Source organism: Diceros bicornis, chromosome 31 (genome assembly GCF_020826845.1).
Source record: "Diceros bicornis minor isolate mBicDic1 chromosome 31, mDicBic1.mat.cur, whole genome shotgun sequence".
Taxonomy (NCBI): Eukaryota; Metazoa; Chordata; class Mammalia; order Perissodactyla; family Rhinocerotidae; genus Diceros; species Diceros bicornis.
This window is the reverse complement of record NC_080770.1, coordinates 7598114-7618357: the sequence shown is the minus strand read 5'-3', so window position 1 is coordinate 7618357 and position 20244 is coordinate 7598114. Positions and strand designations below refer to the sequence as shown.

At 59.3% G+C, this 20244-nt stretch overlaps 2 protein-coding genes across 6 annotated transcripts; both read right to left on the bottom strand.

Moving 5' to 3' along the window:
• Positions 1–33: 33 nt before the first annotated feature.
• Positions 34–3566, bottom strand: KCNK7 (potassium two pore domain channel subfamily K member 7). Its single transcript, XM_058526423.1, has 3 exons — positions 2392–3566; positions 612–1010; positions 34–341 (listed from the first exon to the last, which is right to left on the bottom strand). The coding sequence occupies exons 1-3, from the start codon at positions 2708–2710 to the stop codon at positions 136–138; spliced, it is 924 nt and encodes a 307-aa protein (XP_058382406.1). The 5' UTR covers positions 2711–3566; the 3' UTR covers positions 34–135.
• A 493-nt stretch (positions 3567–4059) lies between these two features.
• MAP3K11 (mitogen-activated protein kinase kinase kinase 11) lies at positions 4060–20193 on the bottom strand. Of its 5 annotated transcripts, none has more exons than XM_058526409.1 (11): positions 19776–20193; positions 17790–19087; positions 13286–13466; positions 12962–13110; positions 12678–12853; positions 12296–12539; positions 11669–11782; positions 10876–11011; positions 10696–10787; positions 5560–5964; positions 4060–4928 (listed from the first exon to the last, which is right to left on the bottom strand). In XM_058526409.1, exons 2-11 carry the CDS (start codon positions 18526–18528, stop codon positions 4591–4593), a joined length of 2574 nt encoding a protein of 857 aa, XP_058382392.1. In that variant the 5' UTR covers positions 18529–19087; positions 19776–20193; the 3' UTR covers positions 4060–4590. The 5 variants fall into 5 exon arrangements, with proteins under 5 accessions (XP_058382392.1, XP_058382395.1, XP_058382394.1 ...); XM_058526412.1 differs by having other exon boundaries at positions 19872–20193; XM_058526411.1 differs by lacking the exon at positions 19776–20193 and adding an exon at positions 19316–19715.
• Between the last annotated feature and the right edge of the window lie 51 nt (positions 20194–20244).

The following is a 20244-nucleotide window of genomic DNA, read 5'->3' as shown; positions in this document are numbered from 1 at the left end:
ATTGATCAACACATTATTCCCTGAGGTCCCCACATCCACCCCTCCCCTCCCCTCCGCAGAAGCTTTCCCAACCACTCAGCTTCCTCCTCAGGCTGCTCCACCTGAAAGGAGCTCATCTCTATCACCTGACACCTGTCAGCAAGCTGGGGCCTGTTCTGAGGGTGCAGCTGGGGGTGGCAGGGTGCTCAGAGCCAGTTCATCCTGGTCTAGGATGCCACCTTGGTCCTCAGCGGTCAAAGGGCCACTGGATCCAAAGAACTTCACCATGGCACGGACCTGTGGCAGCTCCGCAAATGTCTCCACGGCCAGCAGCATGGCCAGGAGCCCCAGGAGCAAGTAACCTGGGGAGGAGAGATTTCTAGGGCAGCTCTCAGGGTGCTGATGATGCGCCCCACCCACCTCCCAGCCTGGTGACCCACCCTGGCACCTGGTGCCACTCACAATTCTAACACTGCCACCTGGGTTCTTCCAACTACAACTCCTATACCACACCCTAGGGCAGGGTCCCTCCACCAGTGAGGCTCAGCCTCCCCAATGGTTTATGGGAACTGTAGTCCAGACTCCTCTCCCCTCCTCCTCTCCCCCTCCTGCTCCTTGGCGGCTGGACTCACCGAGAAGTGCGAGCTGGCAGAGGTGGTAAAGCAGTGGATGCAGACCATGGCCCCGGCCAGGCAGCAGGTCCCCCAGGCCAATGGTGCTGAGCGAGCCGAAGCAGAAGTAGATGGCCTCCAGCAGGCTGCAGTCGCCCTGCAGGCCCCACAGCACCAGTGCTGGCAGCAGCACAAAGGTACCAGCCACTAGCAGGCCCAGTGCAGCTGCCCGCAGCAGCGCAGCCCTGGCTGGCGCCAGCTGCCAGCGGACGGCTACCCAGGCCCCTGGGCGGCTGAGCAGAGGCAGCAGGCAGTGGCGCAGTGAGGCCACAAGGGCTAGGGAGGCTGGCAGCCCCAGGGCTGCGTAGACCACACAGAAGGCCTTTCCGCCTGCCGATAGTGGGGCCATGTGGCCATAACCTGGCAAGGAGAGAGAGAGTGGGCAATGAGCACTTGAGTGGGACGCCTGCTGGGGTCCCCACTTCCCCCAACCTCGCCTCCAGCAGAAGGCTGCCCTCTGGTGGCCGACATTGTTGGAACTGTTTAGGCCTATGCTCTGTCTGGTTCTGCTCCTCATTCACTGGGAGTCTTGGGCAAGTCTCTTAACCTCTCTGGGCCACTCGAAAATTTTCTTTTCTGGAAAATGAAAGGATTAAAAGAGACAGTCCTCTCATGCTTCTTGTAGCTGGGACAATTCTGAGAACTACTGTCCTGCCCCAGAGGGAGCCTGGCTTTCTGATAGATTCCTCAGCTCTGCCCTTGACGGATACTTCCAAATTCACTGGGCAGAGTGCCACCCGCTCTTTCATTCCCCAAAGGTGTATCAAGTCAACGTGTGTGCTAGGCCTTGCGCTGGAATCTGAGTCTGTCCAGGCCCTGCCATTTGGTGGGGGAGGCAGGCGGGAAAATTAGGACACTTGACTTGAAGAGCTACAAGAGATCATGAGAAAGGGCTTCCAAGGCTGGAAAAGCATGTGTAAAGGCAGGGGAGACGAGAGAGCAGGGTGTACTGGGAGAACAGGATCAGCCAGTCCAGAGGTTGCAAACTCAGATGCCTAGATGTGAGACAAGAGGGAGTGGTGGGGACCAGGGTGGACTGGGGAGCATGTGCTCTACTCCAAAGGGCAGGCCCTGTTCCACTCCAGCCAGAATGTTACCTTGCAGGGATTCTGGCTCAGTGCAAATAGGTTTCTCGATTTTTCCAAAAGAAGTTGGAAAACAGACTTAAATTTTAAAAAAATTTAGACATAATAAACGATATTTAGATACAAAATAAAAGATATTTAGACACTGCAGGACAAAAAAACCCAAGCTGTGGGTCCCATTGTTTTATTTCTCTGGGCCTTTGCACATGCTGTTCTCTCTGCCAGGGATTCCTTCATCCCTCATCTCTGTACCTTCTTGCCTTGGCTAACATCTCATCAGGACTTCTTCCCTCGGGGCCTTCTCTCACACTCCCTCCCTGAGTTGGTCGTCCTAATCTGTATTCCCTGGGTTCACTCCATTTCCCCACAACCAAGAACCCATCCCACAATATGTTCCCTGCCTCACTTCAGGCCCACAGTGTCTGGGCACCTTCCTGGATCTCAAAGGGTGCCTGGGGGTGGGGCTGGGGAGAGGCCACACTCCTCCTGGCAGCTGAAGTTGAGATACCAGTTGGGGTGTGCTGGTGTGGGGAGCCCCAGCCATGATGTCAGGCCTAATAGGGCCTGGGCTCTGTCTGGCATTTTGGGCCGGGCAAAGGGCTGCACCCCCAGGGACACCAGGAGCCCCCTCCTGCCCAGCTGCCTGGCAGCCTTACCCGTGGTGGTGAGGATGCTGGCAGTGAAGAGCAGGGCCGAGGGCAGATCCCAGTTCCGGGTCTCTGAGCCATTGCCCAGGCTGGAGACCCCATGGGCCTGGGCTGCCAGGGCGGTGCTCAGCAGCTCCTCCAGTGCCCCAGGTGGCAGGCAGGCCCCGTACTCTGCCTGGAAAGTGGCCCTCTCCGCCCTGAGCTTGGCCTGGAGGCGGAGTGCCGGCGGCCCCTCCAGGACCTGGAGCATGGCAGCCCCAAGCCCCAGGGCCAGCAGGTGGGCCACAACCAGTAGCCCATATCGGGCCCAGGGCCTTAGACCCCCCATGGTGTGCTGCCTGGAGTCTCAGGTGCCCTGGGAGCTGGCTGCTCTGATGCAGACACCTGGGAGGGGCGGGGCTGGGAGGAGGTGCTGTGTGGGTGGCTGAAGAGGGAGGGAAGCCTGGGACACAAGCTGGGGTGCGTGTGCACAGGAGGGAGAGGGGGCAGCTCAGGCTTGGAGGTGAGCTGGATCACGCCTCCCAATTTCAGGGGGCAAGACATTATTTGCCCAATTCCCCACAGCTGGAGCAGTGGGGGCGGGGTGGAGGAAGGCGAGGCCCAGAGAGGTAGGTGACTGGCTCAAAATCACACTGCAGTGGCTTATTCAAGGACACGCTCAGTCACACACACTCCATTCATCCACTCCACAGGGGCTTAGATCCCGAGGACGCCAGGGAAGAAGACGGCACACGTCCCTTCCCTCCCGGTGTTCACACAGAAAACCTGTTAGCAGGGGAACATGACAAGTTCACATGGTCATAAGCTCCCTGAAGGAGAGAGTTCTGGGGGCAGGGGAATGTCACCAGGAAGGCTCCCAGTCTAAAGAGTGACATTTCAACTGGAGAACAGAAGAGGCCAGTCAAGGTGGGAAAGAGCACGGGGTGTGAGAGGAATAGGGGGCTGGCTGTGAGGGAGGGAAAGTGGGTAAGGACACAGGGCTTGAGGACAAGTGTGGCCCAGGGGACCTGGGGGAGGGGCATTCTGGATGGATGGGTGGCAGCCCGGGCAGGGGCGGTCCTGGACAGATGATGCTCCATTCCGAGTCCTTCCTAAGAACCCTTTGTGCCCCAGCCTCCCGAGTCCCCACCCTGCTGAACACTGCCGCCACAGTGGGTCTGGCTGCTGGGGTGTGTGTGGGGGAGGGGGAGGGGGAGCCAGGATTATGACCACCATAAACCATGGCAGTAAGAGGAGTGGAGCCAGGTGCCAGGGCAGGTCACCCCTCCTGCATCCAGACCATGGGATAAACAAACCCCAAGATGCTGCCCAGAGGGCTGTGGGCTCCTGAGTTCAGGCAGCTGCCTGGGGTAGGAATGGCATGGCCAGGGAAGGTGTCCCAGGGGAGGAGAGGTTGCAGCTGGGACCCTAAAACAAGCAGGGGCCACCCAGCAGCAGGAAGAATCAGGGTAAACAGTCATTTGAAATGGTGGCAAAGGGCTGGCAAGGTAGGGAGAAGGTGGGTGAGGCCAGCGTGTGTAGGTGCCTGACTGAGGCTAGGGGACTTGATCCCAGGAGGGGGGGGTGGTGCGAGGTGTCCCAGCCTAGGCCACCTGCCCATTGTGCTGGGGGCATTCGGTCAGAGTGGTGTGATGGGTGGGATCCCTGGTTGCCTCCAAGAAAGGTGACAGGCTGTGCTTGGGGAGACAGCTTGGGGAGTTTATTTGGCTTCATTGGATCCCGAGGCCGAGGCCTCAACCCTGGCCGGGGCAGCAGGAAGGCACCCAGAGAGCCCCGGCCCCAGATGACCCCCAGGGCAGGGGGGGTCCAGGCACTGAGCCTTGGGGCAGGGGCCACAGTAGCAGGACTTGGTCAAAAGTGCTGGTGACAGCTGAGGCGGCCCCTCTCCCCGGCACCTCCCCTCCTCCCTGCACCACCCCTGGGGGCAATTCCCTGAGACAGGCTCTGGTCCTCCCAACCAGCTGGGTACAGTGTCAGGCCCCAGTGGGGCAGGTAAGTCGGGGGACCCACAGGTTGCAGGTGTGTGGGGGGTGCAGGCCCCCCATCCAGTGTGAAGGCTTCCTGTGCAGTGTAGTGTTCCTGATCCCCAAAGGGGGCGGGGTCCCTGGGGGAAACCAAGGCCGCTATGAATGCTTGCCTGGCTCCTGTTCCAGTGTATGCTGTGGCTCCTTCAGGGCAGCCGGAGCGTGGGGGAGCAGCCCGGCCCACTCAGGGCCCCGCCTCTGGCGCCCATGGGGCCTGGGCACCCATGTCTTTGGTCTGTGCCCTGCAGTCCTGAGGGCCCCCCCGGAAGGGGTTGGCAGGCGGAGAGTCCCAGAAGGGGTCCGAGTCTGGGAACAAGGTCCAGGGTGCCCGGCGGGGCGTAGGCTGTGGCGAGGGCAGGGGCGAAGGCCGTGGCCCGGCTGACACGAAGCTCCATGGGTCGATGCGGCTGCGAAGGGGTGAGGGCCGAGGTCGGCTGATGAGGCCCAGGGGCAGTGAGCGTGGGGTGCCCGGGGTGCCAGGAGCAGAGCGTGATATCCCTGGTGGGGGCAAGACAGTGCTTCCTATGAAGGGTGGGGGAGGGGACACAGGGTCAGGCAGCCACCAACTTCTGGGTGTCCCCAGGTGGCGCTGCCCTGCTCTGGGCCTCAGTTTCCCCATCTGCACAGTGAGCTACTTGACGCGTAACTTCCATGGCCCTTCGCCCTCCACGGTGCATCTGTTTATTCTGTAGTGGTTACCAGCCAGGCCTCTGGAGCAGCCGGCCAGGGCTTGCACCCCCGCTCTGCTCACTCCCACTTACTAGTGGGAGCCCTGACTCCCCTGATCTCTCTGTGCCTTAACTTTCCTCATCTGAGGAACAGGTATGACAGGAATTCCTAGTTCACAGCGTGGTTACAGTTAAATGAGACATCTCTGTAAAACACTAGGACAGTGCGTGGCACAAGCAACCAGTAAGTGTGCTGTTATTATCATTGTCACCATTGTTAGTACTAAACTATTATTTCACAACGGACCTGGCGCAGCCACACCCCCAGCTACTGAGGGGCTGAACTTAGAACTCAGTTCCCTACATGCACCCCCAGCGCCCTGAGGGCCGGGTCTGTGCCCAGCAGAAATTTGCGGCCCCGCCTTACTGCCCTGCATGTCCCCACCGGCCCCTCCCCTCATGTCACCGCCCAGTAGGCCACTCACCGCGCCTCTCCTCGCGCCGGGGGCTCTTGGCTGACGGCTGGCCCGCGGGGACACCCAGCTCCAGCAGCAGGGGCGCGGGCGTGGGCGGGCCGGGGGCGTCGGGGCTCAGCGGGGAGGCGGGGGCGTCGGGCGTCTTGGGGGAGAAGCGGATGAGCGGCGAGGGGGGCGGGTCGGCGGGGGACGGCGTGGGCTGCGGCGTGGGGGGCGTGGGCGGGGGTTCCCCGCGCTCGCGGCCCGGGCCCCCCGCCGGCTGCAGGTCGCGGCCCAGGCCCAGCGAGGCGAGCAGGGCGGTGCCGCGCAGCAGCGCGCGCTGGATCAGCTTGGGCGTCCCGGAGCCGCTGCCGCGCTCCGCCGGGCCAGGCCGCCGTGGCTCCTCGGGCTCCGGGCTCGGCCGCGGGGGGATACCTGGCGGCGGGGGCGGGGCACAGGTTAGGCCACCTTTGGGCGGGGGCCAAAGGGACCCCTCATTGGCCATGGAATGACTGAGTTCTACTCCCCCCCGAACGCCTTCCCTGACTCGGCTGCTCCCCCAGCCCAGCTCCTCCCTGCCCACCGTGCTTCCCTCTCTCTCTCTCTCACGTATTCTGGCCTTTCGGTAGTGGGGGTGGGGGAAGGGCAGTGCAGGCTGAGGAACCAGGAGGAGCAAAGCCTGGGAGGCAGCCAGGTGACCTGGAGCGAAGATGGACAGGCACGCAAGGAGAGAAAGGGGACCACCAGGAGGCAAGCTGAGGTCAGATCACAGTGGGCCTCAGTGGCCAGGTAGGGGCATCCACAGGGCCCCGGGGACAGGGCTGGCACCATCGACTGGGACCAGAGCCCTATGCCCACATCTTCCTGGCTGGGCATCCCTGGCCCTTCTGCCCGTCTGCCCTCAATCCAGCAGTAGCTTGCACACGGCTCAACTGCAATGTACACAATAGCCCCAAGAGACATGTGTCACTGTCCCTATTCCAGAAGTGAGGAAACCGAGGCTCAGAGAGGTCAATTATTTGTGCCAGGCTGGAGCTGAATGATTTAAGGGCATTATGTTGTCTGATCCTCAGGCCCCAGGGGTTCCAGGCTCAGAGAGGTTAAGGGCTGGTCTAAGGCTGCACAGCCAGCGAGGAGTGGAGCTGGCTTCACTCCAAGCGGGGGTGGGGTGGGGTGGGGGAGTGGGGTGGGGGGGGGTGGGGGCAGAGCCTCTGCTCTCCACCACTTGCCACCCAGTCTCTGCTCTGGATTTCAGGTCATTGTGGGCCTAGGGTTGGCCTGACTCCATTCTAGACCACCTGGGCTGGGACTGGGGAACCCATCATTGAGGTGGTAGGGGGTGGTCTGTGATGGCCTTCCACAAACCCCAATCTGGTCAGGTCCTCCTTGGCTCTAGAACCTGCCATGGCTCTCCCCTGCCACTAGGATAAAGTCAAGCTCCTTGGCTGGGCTTTCAAAGCCTTCTCCCTCCTCCCTGGGCCAGGCATTGAGCGGGCCTGCTTGGAGCAGGGCACTGGGCTGGGTGTCCAGAGGAAGAAATGCAAAGCTGGGAAAAGCGAGCTTCTCCTATGAACCAGGACTTGGCTGGATGGGTGGGTGGGTGGCTGGCGGTGTTCTCAGCTACAACCCTTACCCAGTCTGACGCTTATCCTCCCCCCATCCCCCACCCCATGGCCACTGCCTTATAAAATGCAAATCTGCTAAGGACATGTCTCTGCTTAAAAACTACCCATCATTTCAGGCCATTCCTGAATTGTTCGTACCTGCTTTTCCAGCTTCATTCACTCACTCATTCAACAAACATCTTTTGACCCCCGTGCTGGGGCTGCACTGGGCTCCACAGACCCAGGGGATGCAGGCCTGGCCCCCCACTGCCACCCCAGGCCTGTGGCTCTGGCTGTGACTCCCTGGCTCTCAACTGTCTCTGAGTTCCAGCCAGGTTTCTTCTTCCTCAAGTCTGGCGAGCCCCATGCCTGTGCACACTCTATTCCCTCTGCCCAGCACACCTTTCCCACCTCTGCTTACAGTAATCCCTTATTCACCATTCAAGGCCCAGCTAAGATGTCACCTCCTCTGTGAAGCTGTGATATCGTGATTCATAATAAGAAACATATATTTGGTCTTCATCTTATTCCTGGCACAGAGCTCCTAAAACCCTTGGAATTTCCTAAGTGACAGACTGATAAAGGTGAAAGAAGCATCTTTTGTTATTCAGAACAAGCCCCTTTTAACTCTAACTCAGGCCATACCTGAGTTCCTATTAATGAGGCAGCTTTTGAAAAGCCCCTAAGGATGGGGTCTGGTTGCCAGAGGAACCACTGGGGTTGGAACTTTCAGCCCCCACCCTCTTCTAGGGAGGTCCTGAAGATTGATTGAGTTCAATCATCATGGCCAATGATTTGATCAATCAATCATGCCTATGGAATGAAGCTTCCATAGAAACCCTGGTCAAAAGGGTTCAGAGAACTGGGCTGGTGAACACATCCAGGTGCCAGGAGAGTGGTGCACCTGGTGGGGCATGGAAGCTCTGTGGCCCTTCCCACATACCTTGCCCTATGTGTCTCTTCCATCTGGTTGTTCTTGATCTGTATCCTTTATTATAAACCGGTAATCTAGTAAGTAAATTGTTTTCCTGAGTTCTGGGAGCCATTCCGGCAAACTTTCAAACCTGAAGAGGGGGTCATGGCAACCTCCGACTTATAGGAGGTTGGTCTAAAGCACAGATGACAACCTGGACTTGTGACTGGCATCTGAAGGGGAAGGAGCAGTGTTGTGAGACTGAGCCCTTAACCTGTGGGGCCTGCCGCTAACTCCAGGTCAGAACTAAATTGAATTGTAGGACACCCAGGTGGTGTCAGAGAATTGCTTGGTGCGGGGAAAAATCCCACACATTTGGTGTCAGAAGTGGGGTGAGTAGTGTGTAGAGGAAAACAAGTTTTTTCCTCTTTTTGAAGTCTTCCCAGGGCACTGTTGGTCTCTAACACGTTGATGCCTGGCTCATAAAATGCCTCAGTACATGTTTGATGGAAGAATCCATTCTCATAAGATTATCATTATTACCCCGTTTTACAGGTGAAGAAACTGACAATTTATAGTGAGTTTAAACAGAACAAAGGAAAAACATATTTAAAATAAGCAAGGGAAATGGGACAGAGGGAAGTGAAGATGGAGATCAATACACGAATTGAGAGTAGAATAAGGTTCCTGTGGTCAATGGCCCGAGAAACTGAGGTTCCGAGAGTGACGTGCCCAAGGTAACTTGGCAAGGATTTTCATTTGCCTCTAAGCTTCCTGGCAGTAAGAGTTGGCAACCCTTTTGTTTAGGAGAAAGTGGCAGAATCACGCTTGACCCAGAGATGAAGGTGAAATCGCTTCCGTGGAGCCTCACGGAGAGGACATGCCCCATGGAGTTAGTGGCTCCAGGGCAAAGCCTCCCAGGGCGGTTTCTGTCAGTGTAGACTGGTTGTACCACCACCATGTAACTCCCTGTGACCAGCTCCCCTGGGGCCAGAACATCCAGGCGGGGAGAGGGGGACAGATGGGGCTCCCCAGTGGTGTGGCTTATGCCTGGGACAATCTCATAGGGCCTTCATTCTTTGATTCTCAGCCAGGCTTCTGACTCTGTGCGAGGCTGGGAGGTCAAGGTCACGTACTCTCATGGCCCCAAGATGGCGACTGGAGTGTGGGCTTGTGCTAGGGGAACCAAGTGCTCAGCCAGCTCACGGGCCGGGGCACGTGACGTCCTTTCAGGTAAGGGGGCAAGCGTGAGAAGGATGTAGCCCAGACCCTTGTGTCCCTGTCCCTGGTTGTTCAGGGAGACAAGGCCAAAGGGATCTGAAGACCATGGTCAGGGGCTGCTTCAGCCTACACACCTGGGTTGACAGAACCTCAAGTTCTCCATTGACCTTTCTGACCTGGTACCTTCTAAAGCAGGTGAATCCAGGCAGCCCCCCTGGCCTTCCAATTCTCAGTTCAGTCCCTGAAGCACAGCTAGCCTGGGGCAGTGCCACCGCTGGGGCAGCAAATGGTGCAGCAGACGGGGGTCCAGGGCCCTGCCTCTGGAGTTAGACCTGGGTTCCAGTCCCGGCTCTGCTCTGTGCCCTACATCAAACCACTTAATCTCTCCATGCCTCGGCTTCCTCCTCCATAAAGTGCAGCTAACAATGATACCCACCTCGCAGCATTGCCTGGCATGAAGGAGGGACCTAATAAATGTTAGCTGTTGTTACTACTATTGAATGCAGCTCACGTAACGGCAGAAGTGATGGCCTGGGTGGGCTGAGAGGAGTGCAGTTCAACTGTTTGCTGAATAGGATTCTGGTCTGATGACAGCTAAGCCGGGTCCTGTATTCTGGCTGGGAGAAGCAGGTATGGCTGGGGACTCTAAGGGAGCCACAGGCAAGGGAGGCCGCGCTTTTCTAGCCCTCCCCAATGCTGGGCAGAGCTGAGCTGAGCCCTCATCCCTCTGACACGGGAGCCCCGCTCTCTCCCGGACCTCCTAGGTTCCAGGCAGCTTGTGTGTGAGAAACCCTTTCTTCAAGTGAGCTTCCCTTTCCGAGGAAGCTTGCTATGAGCATAGGAGCCAAAGTCTCTCTGGTTCAAATCCTTAGCTGGGGCCTTTAGTAGGTTATTTCACCTCTCGGAGCCTCAGCGTCCTCATCTCTAAATGGGGATGATAACACACCTCCCTCACAGGCTTGTCGCTTGGATGGAGTGCCTGGCACATAGTCAGTGCTGGTATCATCGTGGAGCACAGAAAAGCCCAGAACTGCCCCAGTTGCAGTGAGAATGGGCCTGGGATCCCTGCCTGCTCAGCTTTCTTATCCTCTTCTCCACCCACGGGCTCCCCAAAAGAGACTCTGAGAAGCACAGTGTGGCATAGCCACTTGGCTGGCTCCACCCCACAGGAGCAGTTTCCTTTCCTCCCTAGAGCCTGCTGAGGGCACAGTGGCTGCCACAGGGCAGGAAAGAGCTCTCTTGCAGGCCTGAACAGGGGGACCAGACCCTGGGCCCTGGGAGGACTGGGCTATATCCAGCTCAGTCGTGGGCCTATGGGTCAGACCTGGATTCTAGAAACAGTCTGCCTGCCTGCTGGCTTTTTGTAGCCTCCCCATAGTACCCACAGGAGTGCAGCAAGAGCCTGCTGCGGGGAGACAGGCCACTCACCGTTGAGGGTTGGGGGTGTGGAAGGAGATCCTAAGGGCGATGAGTCGTCTGAATCCAGGTACCACGTGGCTTCGTCCATGCGGGACCTTCTCCTGGGGAGGGGAAGGCAGTTGTACTCTGTGAATCTCAGGACTGTTGGGAAGCAGACTACACTGGGGTGCGGGGCACTCAGGCACTCACCTCCCATTCTGTACTTCCCCAGGCTTGGGGGAACTGGGACCCCAGGCCCAGCATGCTCGCCGCTCTCCATTGCTTGAGTCCTCTAGACGTCGGGGAGACTGGCGGCCCCACGCCTGGCCTGATTCTGCAGGTTCCACTGTAAGGGGAAAACCGGTAGAATCTGAGCAGAGGTCAAGAACGCTGATCCCTGTTCTCCCATCATGAGAGTCAGGCTCCAGGGGCAACTTAGAGGATGGGGGAGCAGGCTGGGCCCCATACCATTCCCAGGGTGGGCTCTGGGCCACAGAGAACTAAACAGAACTGGGCCCGGGGAGATGGGTTTTGGTCCTGGGGCTGGCCGTGGGGTGGGACATCTCATCTAGTCCTTCAGTTGGCATTTGCTGCTCAGTTGTTAGTACAGCCACCGAGGCAAACTGCCTAGGTTTGAATTTTGGCTTTGCCACTTATTAGCTATGTGACGTTAGGCAAGTTATTTTTTTCATTTTTCTCATATATAAAACTTAGATGATAATACTAATGATGGCTACCTCACAAGGTTGTTGTGAGGAACTAAGTTAATATTAGCAAAGCATTTAGGAAAATGAGTAGTACATAGTGGCATACAGTTGTTTGACTAAAAAAATTAGTAAAATAAATGTTGCTTGGGGAACTGAGAGGTACCAGTCTAGACGGATAGGGGAGGGAGCCTGGGGGCAGGGAGGAAGAGAAGGAGACAGTGGGTGGGATCCATCTCCAAGGACAAGGTTTGACAGAAGGATGGGGGGAGAAGGCATGGGGAGGCAAGGTTTCTTACACTGGATGGCGCGGAACCGGGGGAAGGTGGGTGAGTCCCCAGCGCCGACCTCGAAGACGTTTCTCCTCCTGTCCAGGCCGGGGGAGGCTTGCACGGTGATGCGGTGTTTGAAGTCTGGGGTTGAGGGGGAAGAAGGGTGCAGGTTTGTGGTGAAGGAGAGCGAGGATCCCAACCAGGATCCCAACCCGCAGGGCCCTCGGCCGGCTCCCCGGCCACACAGGCAGGGCAGGGACTGGGCCTGGCACGGTGGCTGTGTGACTGGGGCCAGGCTCAGTGCCTTCCTGGGCCGCAGGTTCTCGGTAATGAAAGCGGACCGCCTGGACTCCACCACCCGGAGGAGCGCGGCAGAGCTGGAGATTCCCGGGAGCCAGCCTGCCCTGCCCCCTGGGCCTTCCCAGAACTTTCATGAGCCCCGCCCCTTCCCGGCCGCAGCCACTCCCAGGCCGACTTGCAAATATTTCCGCCAGCACCCGCCCACAGGGAGAAAACACACGCTTAGTCCCGCCCCTTCCAGCCTTCAGCTCACCAACGCCCTAAACCAATCCCCGTGCGGCCGGCACACACGCCCGACCCCGCCCCTCCGCCGTACAGCCAATGGCGAGCGGCGTGGTGGGATCCGCCCCTTACCGAGGGGCATGCTGATACGCTCGCCTCCGTCGCGCGCGCGGAGCTTGCTGCGCTTGAAGGTGCCGCGGCGGCGGCGCACGTGCGGCCGCTCGCGGTCTACCTGCTGCAGCAGCAGTGTCAGCTCGCGCTCGAACACCTCCAGCTCCCACTGAGCCAGCAGGTGCTCGCGCCGCCGCAGCTGCTCCGCCTGTGACCGCTGCTCACGCGCCGCGCGGGTCAGCTCCTCCTCGCGGCTCAGTAGTTCCTGTGCCCGGGACAGAGAAGGCGGTGGGGTCAGCCGGGTACCAACCCTGGCGCCCGCCCCCACTCTCTGCTCCACGGAGACGAGGGAGACATTCCTTCTCGGAGTCTCCTTCCAACCTGAGACCCCGACACCTCCCACCTTTTCCTTGGCCCGCAGCTCATCGAAGAGGCCTTGGATCTCGCGCTTCCAGCCTTCCTGCATGGAATGGAAGGAGTCCCGTGGCATTTCCCGCAGGACCTGTGCCTCTAGCGCCTCCAACTGCTGCAGGATGGAAGCGAAGTCGGGCCTGCGGTGGAGGTCCTGCGCCCAGCAGTCTGGGGACATGGAGTGGAGAGGAGACAGAAGAAGGGGTCTGTGGGTGGATGTGTCCAGGACCAAGGAGCTCTGCCCCTCACCCTCACCCTCCCGCCCCATCCCCTTACCGGCCATGAGCTGTGCGAAGGGCTCAGGGCAGGTGGATGGGATGGGCAGTGTGAGCTTGTTAACCGCCACTCCGTAGGCCACAGCAAGGCAGTCGATGCCACGGTAGGGCACCTCCCCGGTTAGCAATTCCCACAGCAGCACCCCAAAGCTGTGGGCGAGACAAAGGGTCTGTGTCCCCTCCTCCACTCACTCATTGCCATTTCACCCTGAAGTGACCAGGAACTAAAAAGTTTGGGTCCCTCCCTCTCTGCCCAGCCCTGGATTTTGGCAGCCCCCTCTGCAGCCCTGTAGCTGGCCCTGTCCAGCCTCTACCCAGGCCGCACCTCCAGACATCGCTGCCCTTAGAGAAGGTGGAGGCCTTGATGACCTCGGGAGCCATCCAGGCATAGGTGCCCGCAGCACTCATTTGTGTGGTTTTGTGCCACTCACGGGCCAGGCCGAAGTCCGTGATCTTCAGGATCTTGTGCTCCATGTCGTCACCCTCAATGGGCTGTAGCAGCAGAACTGGGAAAGAGGAGGGCAGGACTGTGAGTGCTCCAGGCTTAAGTGGTGGGGACAAGGGAGGAGCTGGGAGCAAACTGTCATCCGACAGACATCCTGGCTGGGCACTGGGGGCACCGAGGTGATCTTGCCCTGCAGAGCTCACAGCTGGGTTTGGGGTAGAATAAGACAAAAATAAAAATGCCGGGAATCATTTACAGGGGGGTTACTAAAGGCCAGACCTTTTACGCTCAGCTCTAGCACCCACAAAAACAAATCTGTGAGGTAGACATCATTATCCTCATTTTACAGATGAGAAAACTGAGCAGGGAAATGACTTGGCCAAGGTCCTATGCAAACAAAGCAAAGATTCCAACCTGGTCTGTGTGGTTCCAAAGCCAGCCCTGTAACTTTTCCCTAATACCACAGTGAATAGAAACTGACAATATGGCAGCCTCTCAGCCTTTGTGGCTCTGATTTCAAGAGAAACCCGTGTCTTGTCATTATGCTGAGGCAAGAGTGTGAATCAGAACCTCCCTTGGTGGGGAGCAGGAGGGAACCCCTGGCAAGAAAGGAGGCCCAGCAGGCACCACAGGCCCCCAGCATCCATATTGCACCGTAGCCAGTGCAGCCACTTCCAGGAGAGAGAAAGACTCCAAGATATAACTACTGATGCCATTGGATGGAGGAGAAAGGGAAAGGCTAAGGAAGTGATGGGTCTTGGCCAGAAAGGAGGAGCTTGGGGCAAATGTAGGAGGGGACGGTCAGACTTGGCAGGGGCTCATGGCTTCAACCCAAATGGGGCCACCAGGCTCTGTACAGAGAGAAGCAGCAACTTGCAGATCTTTCAAGACAAACATGGCTCAAATGAGAGAAGTGTTAGAGGAATAGAAAAAGGACGAAGTCAGAGAATTACCAAGGGTCTGAAGGGGCCTCTCTGCTTTCCTGGTTAGAGCCGACTGCATCATAGAGAACTGACATCCAGGCCAACTATGTTTCTGAACACGTGTGGTCTCCGGGCACACTTCTCAGCAATCCTGCCCAGGTGACTGCACCATAATGGGGCAGCACAGGGTAGTGGGGGTGGGGCAGAGAGGATGTGCACCTAACTCAGCCTGGTGAGTCAGGGAAGACTTCTCAGAGGAGGCGGCGGAACCAGGGTATTCACTTTTCCAGGCCAAAAGCCACAACCCCTGATCCTGCTGCTGGCCAAGCTCTCTGGGCCTCTTGGGGGCATCTGGCACTGCTGTCCAACCCCTCCCTGCTGTCCTTGGCTCCCGGGGCCTCTGGCTGCTTGTGCTGTTTCCTCCAGGGCCTCCCCACCCTCAGCCTTTTCAATGCTCTCACGGCCTGGCCTCTCCTCCTCTGCCCACTGCCCCCGGGCTGTCTCAGCCTCTCCCAGGTGCCAGCTGCCCCCTCCCCATTGGCACCTCGCCCGTTTGGAGCTCTAGGCTGGACATCAATTCAGCTGCCCAACAGCTGCCCTGTGCCCTGGACAACCACCTTCACCATCCCACCGTGCCTGACAAATCTTCCTGCAATTTCTCCTAATTCAGAGAACGGTCCTGCCTCCATCCTCTCCTCTGAGCCAGACTCGGGCTGCGTTCTGAACAGTTCATAAAGCCGAGGATGACAACAAAACCCACCTCAGAGGGTCATGAGTAGTAAACAAGATGACACTGTCTAAAATCTCAGCACGGGTCTGACATCTGGCCTGAGTATGTACCAAATCCTAGTGGTCCTGAAGATTCTGCCGCTGACATCTCTCGTGTCAACTCTCTCCTCTCCATCCTCTATCACAACTTCCTTCTAACTTCACAACGGCCTCCAGCCTGGCTACTGGAGGCTCCGAACTGAACCATTTAGCAAGCCCTACATTGCTTCCAATGTCATTCCAAAGAACCACAGCAGGCTGGGGACAGGTGGCTGGAAAGAGACCAGGCAGAGGGGTCTGTGTGCTGGAGTCGGGGAGGGACTCCTGCCTCCTCTGGTGCCAGGACCCACCCATCCTCTTGAAGACCAACCCTTGCTGCTTCCTGGCTGGGTCTCTAGCCACTTGTGGTACCTCACAGGCTAGAGAAGCCCTTTCTGCACCACTATCTCAGGCTGGGATGCCAATCTCCCCCTTTCAGTCGGGTAATCTGAGGCCCAGGGAGGAGCAGCAACTCACCCCAAGCCTCAGGACTGGTGGCCTTTCTGCCACCTCCTGTCCCCAGCTCGATCTGACACCTGTGAAACCTCATCCTCACATCCACGTCCCCCCTTGTTTTTCCAAGTGCCTCGAATTTGTCCCAACCCAAGATGCTCTTCTGGTGTCTGATGCAGACTTTGGGATCGGGGAGGTGAGGGGCCACCCAGAGGAGATGGGGCTAGAGATCCCCAGGCTCCAAGCTCCCCCTTAGGGCTCCCTGGCCTGTGAAAGGGACCAGGTCCCCCATCCCCCTCCCCTGGCTGGCTTCTGCAGGGCCTGGGAGTGGCTTAGGCTACTCACACCTCTTCCGCTTCCCTGCCATGGTCCCTACTTCTCCTTTCTGGGAGGCCTGGGCCAGGTCTCCAACTGGGGGGGGGGCCTTTGGGGGGAGAATTGAGGGAGGTCAGGCCCAGGCCGGGCTGGCTGGTCAGTCCTGTGACTCGTGGGCCTGGAGAATTCCCCCTCCTCTCCCCACCAGGCTTCCTCACAAGGCCCCCATTGTCCAGGAAAATCACGCCATTGTTTCCTGCCTGCGCCCCCCCAGCCCAGGGACTCCCCCCACCAATCCCGCAGACGGCACCCGGGGCCTAGGACTGGGGTCTGCGAGGTGGGAGGCCAGGCTTAGGGGGGCTGAGGGCACCTTGCCTGCCCTTCACCACCAGCCAGACTCTGGGAGGGAAGCAGGGGAACTGGGGGGAGTGGGGGTGCAATCCCTGGCTCCTTCCTCTCCTACAAACCCCCCACCCCCAGCTCTTTCCTCCCCTGCAGGCAGCTGGGCTGGGGAGGGAGCAGAGGCTGGAGCAGGGGCAGGAAGCCGGCTCAGGGGCAGCAGGAAACGCAGGAAGCAGTGGGGAGGGTGGGGAGCAGGGCCCTGGGCTATTGTTCCATTTTCTCTGGAAAGAAAACTAGAGGAAAAACAGAAGACGGAGTCCCCTCCCCCCTGGGCCTTCGGGGAATCCCCCTCAGGCTGGGGCAGGGAGTGGGGGTCCCTAGACGGCTAGGGCCCAGGAGTGAGGCTGAGGCTGGAAACTGTCCCTTACTGTGGGTGAGAGGAGTGAGTGGGTGGCTGGCAGGCCTCCCTCGGCCCCTCCAGCCCTAACATTGATGTGGATGGCATTGGGTCCTGGTGTTCTGCTCCCCCCAGCCCCTTGTCCACAGATAGCCCAGGCTAGGAGGCTCAAAATATCCATGCTCACCCCTCCAAGAGCCACCCATGCCTCTCCTATAACCCCACTGGCCCCTCTTGCACTTACTTTTGCTCTATCGCCTGCACCCTGGGCCCCAGCAGGCCCAGCCCGTGTCCCCACTGCTGTGCTGGGGCCTGCCTCCTCGCCTTCGCCCTTGTCAGGCCCTGCCAACAACTGGGGGCCTCTCTGAACACTGCCTGCTTTTGGCCTGGTACGAAGCTTGCCTGCTACAGGAAGCCCTCTGAACCTGTCCCTCGCTTGTCTCGGGCCCATGCTGGGCAGCTGCACGGCCTGAAATGGCGGGAGATGGAGTGCCTGGCTGCTCCAGTCTCCTTCAGCCCCGCCACGCCCACCCCAAGTGCTGATGCCAGGTGAGGCCCTTTTGGTGATCCAGCCCTCAGATGTCCACACCCATAGCTGAAGACCCACTGCGTGCCAGGCATCGGATGCCAGGGCTTGCCTAGTCCATTAAGCCACTTCACCCTCCCAGTCACTCCCTTTTCACAGTCTGAAATTGAGGCTCTCAGTTGAAATAACCAGCTAGAGGTCATGCACCCAGGGGAGGGGTGGGGCCAGAATTCTAGCCCTGGCCCCAGCTTTGACCACCACGGGGGGCTGTCCCCTCTGAGACGTCTGTTCCAGAGAAGCTGCCCACCACAGGTGGAGGGGAGAGCAGGGCACCAACAGCACAAGTGTGAACGGCAGGGGAGGGGAGATGAAGAATGCCAGCACCCAGCGTTCTACTTCCTTGAGGTGGTGGCCATGGCAAGGCAGGATGCTTATGGCCCCTCTGAGAGATCCCAACTTTCTAACTTGGCAGCTGTAAGCTGAGGTCAAGGACTCCTCCTGGGGCTGGGGCACAAAGGACCCTCACAAAGGCAAGAGCTCAGCTCAGGTGGGCTCAGCTGAGTTGGCAGTAGGTGTGTGCCTGGGCCATACCACCCTCCAACCACACTCCCCAAAACTCACTGTTGTTGGACTTGAGGTCTCGGTGGATGACAGGCACCAGGGCCTCGCAGTGCAGGTAGTGCATCCCACGGGCAATTTGCACGGCCCAGTTGACCAGCACGTGGGGGGGCACACGCCGCCCTGCCAGGGCACGGCTGAGGGGCCCACCGGCCGCGTACTCCATCACCAGGCACAGGTTGGGCTCCTCCAAGCACACGGCCTTGAGGGCGATGATGTTGGGGTGTGCCAGCATGGCGAAAAGCCGGGCCTCCTGGCGCACACTCTCAGCTGTCACACTGATGTCCTCATCGGGGTCCTGACGAGCTGCCTTCACAGCCACCAGCTCACCTCGCCAGCTGCCGCGGTAGACCTTGCCGAAGCCACCGATGCCGATCACCTCCTCCAGGCGCAGCTCCTGGAAGCTGGCCACCTCGCAGGGGGGCGGGCCGCCGCCCCGAGACACATAGTTGGATGGAAAGATGCCCACCTGGCCGCCCACCTGGCCCGCCCACCAGCCCTCATCGCCTGAGATAGCTGCATCCCGGGATAGCACCTCCACACGGTCGCCTTTCCGCAGGGCCAGCTCGTCCTGCCCACTGGGCTCATAGTCGAACAGGGCTGTCCACACAGGGTTGGCATAAGCCGCTGCCTTTGGGGACCCCTCCGGCCAGCCTCCACCGCCACCCCCACCACCCCCACTGCCACTGCTGTTCCATGACCCCAGCGGGCTCTTGAGGAAGAGGTTCTTCAAGGGCTCCATGGCTGGGAGCCGGCGTTGGGGCGTGTGGGGGACCTTCCCTGGGTGTCCCTGGTCCCCACCCCTGCTGGCTGCCAAGGCCCTAGTCCCGGAACCTGGGCATCCGGGCCCTGGCCCTCAGCCCCAGACCCACGCCTCTCTGGGGAACCAGGAGTGTCGCTTCCTGGCCCCCCGCATCTCGCGCTTCTAGGGGAGAGCGACCCAGGGCAGTGTAGTCAGGCTCCCGGGGTAGGACCCGGGGGCCTCCGGCGTCTCACCATGGCCGGCTCGGAGGGACCCGGGCGTCCCTCAGTTCTGGAGCAGTCCTGGGAGCCTGTCTCCTGCACCCACCAAATGTAAGCTGCAGCCAGCGAGGGGCAGCGCCTGGACTCCGCTTGGGTCTTTTTGCGCAGGAGGTGGCTGGAGTGTTCCTAGTTGGGCCGAGCTGCCTCTTCCCGGCCGGCTCCCGCAGCCCAACGGCTCCAACCCAGTTCCCTTCTTCCTCCTCCCTTTGTACTTTGGCCCCGGGGGCGGGAGGCAGAGGTGGAGGGTGGAGTTTCACTTTTTTCCGCTCTTCTCCCTCCTGCAGGAAACAGCATCAGATGACGCGGGCGGGTCGCACCGCTCCCCTCCCAGAGGCTGCAGGCAGCTGGGCCGGGGAGTTCCCGGGTAGGCAGGCGTAGAGGGGCAGAACGAGGGGAAGGGTAGGCCCGACGCCCCATCACGGCAGGTTTAGGGTCAAGGTTGGTCTCTGCTAAGGACGGGCCATCCCCGCCCTCTACATCCGCATCAGCAAAATGGGGTCAAGAACCTGGTTTGGGAGTGGGGCAAACTTGAGTCTGCTCTTGGCTACGAAGTTGCAGGACTGTGTGCCCCATCCTCTCTGCGCCTCATGCTCTTCATATCTGAAATACGGACCAGAAGCTCCGCTTTGCACAGCTAGTGGGATGGGGGAAGGGCAGATGCGAGGAGGAAGAAACTGGCTGCACCTCAAGCTCTTGGAAGGGGTTGTCTAAGGCTCTCCTCACTTGGGAAACAATCCACTTCTTCATGACCCTTCCCCAGTGGGCAGAAACCTGAGACTGTTGTCCCGAAATCTGCCCAGTGATTGGATTCAGAATAGCTAAGTCGCCCTCACAACCGCTGGTTTAGCCCCAAGCGCCTTGAGCCTGTCACTTTAAGAAAAACGACGCTATCCTATTTCGACTATTCCTGCCTGTTCTGGAGGGTCTCTCCCCCCCGCCCGCCCCACTCTAGGTCGGAGTTCTGACCCGGAAGTAGAGGCCCCTCGGGCCGAGAGACGCTCATGACGTTTGAGGTCCAGCACAAGAGGGGTGTGCTTCCAGAGCGCAGAACTCTCGCCGTACCCTGGGGAGTCCACGCCTCCATCCTTTTCCCCGCCTCCTGTAAATCACCAGGAGAGCTTTACGCCAACTAACGCCGCCGTTAACCAATGGCCACCCAACTATCCCTTCGGTTTCGCCCAGTGGTCTCTGCTAGGTTGGCTCGGCTTAGGTGTGCGCATGCGCCCAAGGCCTTCCACCTTTGCATCGTCTTTCCCCTCAGACCTAGACTTTGCGCACGCACACCCGGCTCCGCCGTTTTTTATGGCTCCACCACCTCCCTGCGCTTGCGCATTCATGCCGTCCGGTTTTCCTTTTCCGGGTCCCAACTGGGCCCGTCGTGCGCATGCGCCATTGCAGGCTGGCGGCTCGCGGCTCCTTCCGGCCTCCCCCTCGG